General features: G+C 45.1%; 1 protein-coding gene across 1 annotated transcript; it reads left to right on the top strand.

The window, feature by feature from the left end:
* The first annotated feature begins 5979 nt into the window (after positions 1-5979).
* Positions 5980-8970, top strand: LOC123120795 (putative serpin-Z6C). Its single transcript, XM_044540790.1, has 2 exons — positions 5980-6421; positions 7979-8970. The coding sequence occupies exons 1-2, from the start codon at positions 5980-5982 to the stop codon at positions 8968-8970; spliced, it is 1434 nt and encodes a 477-aa protein (XP_044396725.1).
* Positions 8971-9250: the final 280 nt, after the last annotated feature.

Genomic DNA, 9250 nt, shown 5'->3' with positions numbered 1-9250 from the left:
TCCCGTGATCAACTCCTTGGTCACATTGTGCACATTATGATGATGTCCTACCGAGTGGGCCCAGAGATACCTCTCCGTTTACACGGAGTGACAAATCCCAGTCTCGATTCGTGCCAACCCAACAGACACTTTCGGAGATACCTGTAGTGCACCTTTATAGCCACCCAGTTACGTTGTGACGTTTGGTACACCCAAAGCATTCCTACGGTATCCGGGAGTTGCACAATCTCATGGTCTAAGGAAATGATACTTGACATTAGAAAAGCTCTTAGCAAACGAACTACACGATCTTGTGCTAGGCTTAGGATTGGGTCTTGTCCATCACATCATTCTCCTAATGATGTGATCCCGTTATCAATGACATCCAATGTCCATGGTCAGGAAACCGTAACCATCTATTGATCAACGAGCTAGTCAACTAGAGGCTTACTAGGGACATGGTGTTGTCTATGTATCCACACATGTATCTGAGTTTCCTATCAATACAATTCTAGCATGGATAATAAACGATTATCATGAACAAGGAAATATAATAATAACCTATTTATTATTGCCTCTAGGGCATATTTCCAACAACTTTCGTCATCCCTTGCATACTATAGTTCATCACGAAGTTCTACTAACTTGGTGATGGTGACTAGAGAATTCTGTCAATCACTATTTTATCTGGAAGATTAACTCCCACTTGATTCAAGCGATTGTAGTACCCAGACAATCTGAGCACATGCTCACTAGTTGAGCGATTCTCCTCCATCTTTTAGCTATAGAACTTGTTGGAGACTTCATATCTCTCAACTCGGGTATTTGCTTGAAATATTAACTTCAACTCCTGGAACATCTTATATGGTCCATGACGTTCAAAACGTCTTTGAAGTCCCGATTCTAAGCCGTTAAGCATGGTGCACTAAACTATCAAGTAGTCATCATATTGAGCTAGCCAAACGTTCATAACGTCTGCATCTGCTCCTGCAATAGGTCTGTCACCTAGCGGTGCATCAAGGACATAATTTTTTCTGTGCAGCAATGAGGATAATCCTCAAGTTACGGACCCAGTCCGTGTAATTGCTACCATCATCTTTCAACTTTGCTTTCTCAAGAAACGCATTAAAATTCATCGGAACAACAGCACGGGCCATCTATCTACAATTAACATAGACAAGCAAAATACTATCAAGTACTAAGTTCATGATAAATTCAAGTTCAATTAATCATATTATTTAAGAACTCCCACTTAGATAGACATCCCTCTAATCCTCTAAGTGATCACGTGATCCATATCAACTAAACCATGTCCGATCATCACGTGAGATGGAGTAGTTTCAATGGTGAACATCACTATGTTGATCATATCTACTATATGATTCACGCTCGACCTTTCGGTCTCCGTGTTCCGAGGCCATATCTGTATATGCTAGGCTCGTCAAGTTTAACCTGAGTATTCCGCGTGTGCAACTGTTTTGCACCCGTTGTATTTGAACGTAGAGCCTATCACACCTGATTAACACGTGGTGTCTCAGCACGAAGAACTTTTGCAACGGTGCATACTCAGGGAGAACACTTTTATCTTGAAATTTTAGTGAGAGATCATCTTATAATGCTACCGTCAATCAAAGCAAGATAAGATGCATAAAGGATTAACATCACATGCAATCAATATAAGTGATATGATATGGCCATCATCATCTTGTGCTTGTGATCTCCATCTCCGAAGCACCGTGCTTGTGATCTCCATCTCCGAAGCACCGTCATGATCACCATCGTCACCGGCGCGACACCTTGATCTCCATCGTAGCATCGTTGTCGTCTCGCCAACTTATTGCTTTTACGACTATCGCTACCGCTTAGTGATAAAGTAAAACTATTACATGGCGATTGCATCTCATACAATAAAGCGACAACCATATGGCTCCTGCTAGTTGCCGACAACTCGGTTACAAAACATGATCATCTCATACAACACATTATATCACATCATGTCTTGACCATATCACATCACAACATGCCCTGCAAAAACAAGTTAGACGTCCTCTACTTTGTTGTTGCAAGTTTTACGTGGCTGCTACGGGCTTAGCAAGAACCGTTCTTACCTACGCATCAAAACCACAACGATAGTTTGTCAAGTTGGTGCTGTTTTAACCTTCGCAAGGACCGGGCGTAGCCACACTCGGTTCAACTAAAGTGAGAGAGACAGACACCCGCCAGTAACCTTTAAGCAACGAGTGCTCCGAACGGTGAAACCAGTCTCGCGTAAGCATACGCGTAATGTCGGTCCGGGCCACTTCATCTCACAATACCGCTGAACCAAAGTATGACATGCTGGTAAGCAGTATGACTTATATCGCCCACAACTCACTTGTGTTCTACTCGTGCATAGCATCAACGCATAAAACCTGGCTTTGATACCACTGTTGGGGAACGTAGTAATTTCAAAAAAATTCCTACGCACACGCAAGATCATGGTGATGCATAGCAACGAGAGGGGAGAGTGTTGTCCACGTACCCTCGTAAACCGACAGCGGAAGCGTTATCACAACGCGGTTGATGTAGTCGTATGTCTTCACGATCCGATCGATCAAGTACCGATCGCACGGCACCTCCGAGTTCTACACACGTTCAGCTCGATGACGTCCCTCGAACTCCGATCCAGCCGAGTGTTGAGGGAGAGTTTCGTCAGCACGACGGCGTGGTGACGATGATGATGTTCCACCGGCGCAGGGCTTCGCCTAAGCTCCGCAACGGTATTATCGAGGTGTAATATGGTGGAGGGGGGCACCGCACACGGCTAAGAGATCTCAAGGATCAATTGTTGTGTCTCTGGGGTGCCCCCTGCCCCCGTATATAAAGGAGCAAGGGAGGAGGAGGCCGGCCCTAGGAGGGGGCGCACCAAGTGTGGAGTCCTACTAGGACTCCCTAGTCCTAGTAGGATTCCACCTCCCATATGGAATAGGAAAAGAGGAAGGGAAAAAGAGAAGGAAGGAAGGGGGCGCCCCCCTTCCCTAGTCCAATTCGGACCAGACCAAGGGGAGGGGTGCGGCCACCCTTGAGGCCCTTTTTCTTCTTTCCCTTATGGCCCAATAAGGCCCAATACGTATTCCCGTAACTCTCCGGTACTCCGAAAAATACCCGAATCACTCATAATAAAACTGTCATCGTAACTTTAAGCGTGCGGACCCTACGGGTTCGAGAACTATGTAGACATGACCGAGACACGTCTCCGGTCAATAACCAATAGCGGGACCTGGATGCCCATATTGGCTCCCACATATTCTACGAAGATCTTTATCGGTCAGACCGCATAACAACATACGTTGTTCCCTTTGTCATCAGTATGTTACTTGCCCGAGATTCGATCGTCGGTATCTCGATACCTAGTTCAATCTCGTTACCGGCAAGTCTCTTTACTTGTTCCGTAACACATCATCCCGCAACTAACTTATTAGTCACAATGCTTGCAAGGCTTATAGTGATGTGCATTACCGAGTGGGCCCAGAGATACCTCTCCGACAATCGGAGTGACAAATCCTAATATCGAAATACGCCAACCCAACAAGTACCTTTGGAGACACCTGTAGAGCACCTTTATAATCACCCATTTACGTTGTGATGTTTGGTAGCACACAAAGTGTTCCTCCGGTAAACGGGAGTTGCATAATCTCATAGTCAGATGAACATGTATAAGTCATGAAGAAAGCAATAGCAACATACTAAACGATCGGGTGCTAAGCTAACGGAATGGGTCAAGTCAATCACGTCATTCTCCTAATGAGGTGATCTCGTTAATCAAATGACAACTTATGTCTATGGCTAGGAAACATAACCATCTTTGATTAACGAGCTAGTCAAGTAGAGGCATACTAGTGACACTCTGTTTGTCTATATATTCACACATGTATTATGTTTCCGGTTAATACAATTCTAGCATGAATAATAAACATTTATCATGATACAAGGAAATAAATAATACTTTATTATTGCCTCTAGGGCATATTTCCTTCAGTCTCCCACTTGCACTAGAGTCAATAATCTAGATTACACAGTAATGATTCTTACACCCATGGAGCCTTGGTGCTGATCATGTTTTGCTCGTGGAAGAGGCTTAGTCAACGGGTCTGCAACATTCAGATCCGTATGTATCTTGCAAATTTCTATGTCTCCCACCTGGACTAAATCCCGGATGGAATTGAAGCGTCTTTTGATGTGCTTGGTTCTCTTGTGAAATCTGGATTCCTTTGCCAAGGCAATTGCACCAGTATTGTCACAAAAGATTTTCATAGGACCCGATGCACTAGGTATGACACCTAGATCGGATATGAACTCCTTCATCCAGACTCCTTCATTTGCTGCTTCCGAAGCAGCTATGTACTCCGCTTCACATGTAGATCCCACCACGACGCTTTGTTTAGAACTGCACCAACTGACAGCTCCACCGTTCAATGTAAATACGTATCCGGTTTGTGATTTAGAATCATCCGGATCAGTGTCAAAGCTTGCATCAACGTAACCATTTACGATGAGCTCTTTGTCACCTCCATATACGAGAAACATATCCTTAGTCCTTTTCAGGTATTTCAGGATGTTCTTGACCGTTGTCCAGTGATCCACTCCTGGATTACTTTGGTACCTTCCTGCTAGACTTATAGCAAGGCATACATCAGGTCTGGTACACAGCATTGCATACATGATAGAGCCTATGGCTGAAGCATAGGGGACATCTTTCATCTTCTCTCTATCTTCTGCAGTGGTCGGGCATTGAGTCTTACTCAACTTCACACCTTGCAACACAGGCAAGAATCCTTTCTTTGCTTGATCCATTTTGAACTTCTTCAAAACTTTGTCAAGGTATGTGCTTTGTGAAAGTCCAATTAAGCGTCTTGATCTATCTCTATAGATCTTGATGCCCAATATATACGCAGCTTCACCGAGGTCTTTCATTGAAAAACTCTTATTCAAGTATCCCTTTATGCTATCCAGAAATTCTATATCATTTCCAATCAGTAATATGTCATCCACATATAATATCAGAAATGCTACAGAGCTCCCACTCACTTTCTTGTAAATACAGGCTTCTCCAAAAGTCTGTATAAAACCAAATGCTTTGATCACACTATCAAAGCGTTTATTCCAACTCCGAGAGGCTTGCACCAGTCCATAAATGGATCGCTGGAGCTTGCACACTTTGTTAGCTCCCTTTGGATCGACAAAACCTTCTGGTTGCATCATATACAACTCTTCTTCCAGAAATCCATTCAGGAATGCAGTTTTGACATCCATTTGCCAAATTTCATAATCATAAAATGCGGCAATTGCTAACATAATTCGGACAGACTTAAGCATCGCTACGGGTGAGAAGGTCTCATCGTAGTCAATCCCTTGAACTTGTCGAAAACCTTTCGCAACAAGTCGAGCTTTATAGACAGTAACATGACCATCAGCGTCAGTCTTTTTCTTGAAGATCCATTTATTTTCAATGGCTTGCCGATCATTGGGCAAGTCAACCAAAGTCCATACTTTGTTCTCATACATAGATCCCATCTCAGATTTCATGGCCTCAAGCCATTTTGCGGAATCTGGGCTCACCATCGCTTCTTCATAGTTACGTTTCTTTGTTTCCTTTTTTTTTAAACTGAAAGCGTAAATTTACGGGAAGAAGCGTATTGTGACGGTGAACCCGACAAAGTCAATCCGTGCTTTATTATTAGGGAGAGAGGAGAGATAGGAAAGAAAAGATTAGGGATAGATAGATATAGATATAGATATAGATAATTAATTACGGAGTAATATATTCTTTTATTTACTTCAATTCCAGAATAAATCAGCAACCGCCAATGGTCACCGGGAGCACTCATATCACAGCAAGTCGCACGCACGCACGCCTGGCAGATCAGGTTCCTGCTGGATTGGGACTCCATGATCACGACCGACTTACGTGCCCCCGGCCCATAAATATCAGGCCGACCGATTGATCTCCAGATTGACACAATGGAGGCGCAGCAGTCCGCCGGCATGGCTGATCTCGCCGCCCGCCTCATCAAGCGACTCGCGGACGCCAACAGCGACTGCAACCTTGTCTTCTCCCCGATCTCCATCTACGCCGTCCTGGCGCTCCTGGCCGCCGGCGCCGGTGGGAAGACGCTGGAAGAGATCCTCGGCGTCCTAGGCGCGCGGTCCCGCCTCGAGCTAGAGGACTCCGTGGCGCGTCTCCTGGACGGATCGTCGAATCCTGACGGCGGCGGGCCGAGCGTGGCGTTCGCGTGCGGCGTCTGGAGCGACCTGACGCGGCCGCTGAAGCCGGCCTTCCGTGACGCCGTCGTCGGCAAGTACAAGGCCGAGGCCAGCTCCGTGGACTTCCGCAACGACCCGGAGCAAGCTAGGGCGCAGATCAACGCGTGGGCCGCTGCTTCCACGAGGAACCTCATCGCACTACTAGGAAAAGGGCTATAGATGGAATGGCCACTAATGGCGCACTGTACATGTGGTGCGTCATTACTAAATACTAATGGCGCACCATGTGTCGGTGCGCCATTAGTAAAAAAAAATTTATTTTTTTCAAAACTACTAATGGCACACCGTGCGCCATTAGTAGTTCAACTAGTAATGGCGCACCATCCCACGGTGCGCCATTAGTAATTATGTTTCAAAATTTATTTTTTTAAACTACTAATGGCGCACCGTGGGACCGTGCGCCACCATCCCACGGTGCGCCATTAGTAATTATGTTTCAAATTTTTTTTTCAAATTTTTTTTATTTTTATTTTTTAAACTACTAATGGTGCGCCATTACGAGTTGAACTACTAATGGCGCACCACTCACAGGTGCGCCATTAGTAATTTTGAGTACAAATTTTGTTTCAAATTTTTTTTTTTGAAAAACTACTAATGGCGCACGGTTGGGGTGGTGCGCCATTACTAGTTGAACTACTAATGGCGCACCACCCACACGGTGCGCCATTAGTAACTTGGCCCATTCCACCGAATGCACCCCCCTTGGACCGCCTTTTCAGTTAAAAAAATAAAAGAAAATGATGGAAATGTCAAAAAAATAAAATAAAATAAGTTTTCCACGTGATATGTGGTCTAGTTGTTGGGAAAATTAACAAATATGAATTTCGACTTTATTTGCAAAATCTCTCCGGAATTTCTTAAAATGGGCATAACTTTTGCATACGAACTCGGATGAAAAAGTTTTTTATATGAAAAATCATCTACTCGAAAAGTTACATCCGAATTTAACAGGGGGAGCCCCGTTAAACATTTTCAAAATCCTCAAAAACCTAATAGAAAAAAAGATACGGGGCTTTCAAGATCTAGAGGCAAAAAAATTCAAAAAATTTCAAACTTACTAGTGGCGCACCGGTTGCTAGGTGCGCCACTAGTAACAGAAAAAAATATTTGTTTTGAAAATTTTTTAGATTTTTTTTCAAAAAATGATTCGTAATATGACAGGGAAGTTTGAAATATTTTTCAAAATTTCATCATACTCATGAATATGAACAAAGTCCTAGACATCAACAAGGTTTAATAGGATTGATATGATATATATATCAACAAGTGGCTGTTAAGTGAGGTTGTGCTGGGGTTGGATAGAACCACGAAGTTAAGCGTGCTCGGGCTGGAGTAGTGTAAGGATGGGTGACCCTCCGAGAAGTTTGACCACTTACTGCAATTTGACTTGAGATTAAGCCATAGTGACCCGAGATTAAGAAAAAAAATTGAAAAAAATATTTCTGAAAAAAATAAAAAAAATTTGAAAAACTTTTTTTTGAAAAAAATATTTCTGAAAAAATATTTGAAAAAAAAATGTTACTAATGGCGCACTTCTATGTGGTGCGCGGTAATGGCGCACCACTGGTGCGCCATTAGTATGCTGGTGCGCCATTAGTAAAAATTACTAGTGACGTGATGCTAGTGGCGCACCAGTGGTGCGCCATTAGTAGGCAAAACTGGTGCGCCACTAGTAGGCCTTTTTTTAGTAGTGTCGCCGCCGTCCCTCGGGGAGCCGTACACCGGAACACCCACCTCGTGCTGGCCAACGCCATCTACTTCAGGGGCAAGTGGGAAGTGCCTTTCTACAAGAGCTCGACCAAGGACAGGCCCTTCCACCGGCACGACGGCACCGTCGTCGACGTCCCCTTCATGACGAACCACAGAAAATACTATCATTACATGGCCGTGCACGACGGGTTCAAGGTGCTCAAGCTACCCTACGAGAGCAGTACAGCGTACACCCAGCGCCACTGCATGTGCATCTTCCTCCCGGACGCGCGCGACGGCCTAGCGGGCCTGCTGGACAAGATCACGTCGTCGTCCCCGGCAGGTTTCCTGTGCGAGCACCTGCCGACGCGCAGGGTCAAGGTCGACCAGGTGCTGGTGCCCAGGTTCGAGCTCTCGTTTAGTAGCAGCGTCACCGCCGTCCTTAAGGACCTTGGGCTCCGGCTGCCTTTCAGCCATCGGGCCGACCTCTCCGAGATGCTGGACGACGGCTTTGAGTTCCGAGTGCAAGACGTCTTCCAGAAGGCTGTCATCGAGGTCAACGAGGACGGAACCAAAGCCGCCGCTTTGACCTTCTATGACGTCACCGCGAAATCCTCTCAATACGCGCCGGAGGAAGTGCTTTTCGTCGCCGACCACCCGTTCGCCTACTTCATAGTCGAGGAGGAGTCGCATGCGATCCTCTTCGCCGGACATGTCGTGGACCCTAGCGATGGTACCGGGGTGGTGACTCCGTCAGGGGAGCGCAGCACGACAAAAGGTAAAATTGACAAGGTCGATACCGAATCCAGCCGCAAGAGGCGGAGGGATGAGCAGCCGCAATCTTCCCACGGCCACGGCTCCAGCAGGCAGCATCGACGGGGCGAGAGTAGACGAGTTGCCAGCAGCGAGTACAGAAGAGAAGAGAGTAGATATTATCGAAGTGATCGACGGGAGAGGACGAACAGCCCGCGGAGAGAATATAATACTAGATATTATTGATAGGAAGTACCCGGTCAACTAGAATGAAATAGTTTCTTCATTTGACAGCAGCATGCTTGTGCAATACTTATGTAAAAAATGAATTGAATACATATTAGATAATCCTAAATTTTTTACTTAATGCAATATTAAATGAGAGCTATATTATACGAATGTACTATTTGTATGCATAGATTATGGACCCTTGAGGACTGGCCTTCATGGAGGTCCCCGAATGAACAATCGTTCTCGGAGAGGTAGAAATGAGTAAAGCTACCACCCGCAAAAAAAAAGAGTATAG

This window comes from Triticum aestivum, chromosome 5D (assembly GCF_018294505.1).
Source record: "Triticum aestivum cultivar Chinese Spring chromosome 5D, IWGSC CS RefSeq v2.1, whole genome shotgun sequence".
Lineage (NCBI taxonomy): Eukaryota > Viridiplantae > Streptophyta > Magnoliopsida > Poales > Poaceae > Triticum > Triticum aestivum.
This window is presented reverse-complemented; position numbering and strand designations above follow the sequence as displayed.

Coding starts and splice junctions, on each gene's coding strand:
- LOC123120795 (XM_044540790.1), top strand. CDS start 5,980: ATGGAGGCGCAGCAGTCCGCCGGCATGGCTGATCTCGCCGCCCGCCTC. Junction 6,422..7,978: donor CACGAGGAACCTCATCGCAC/TACTAGGAAAAG, acceptor TTAGTAGTGTCG/CCGCCGTCCCTCGGGGAGCC.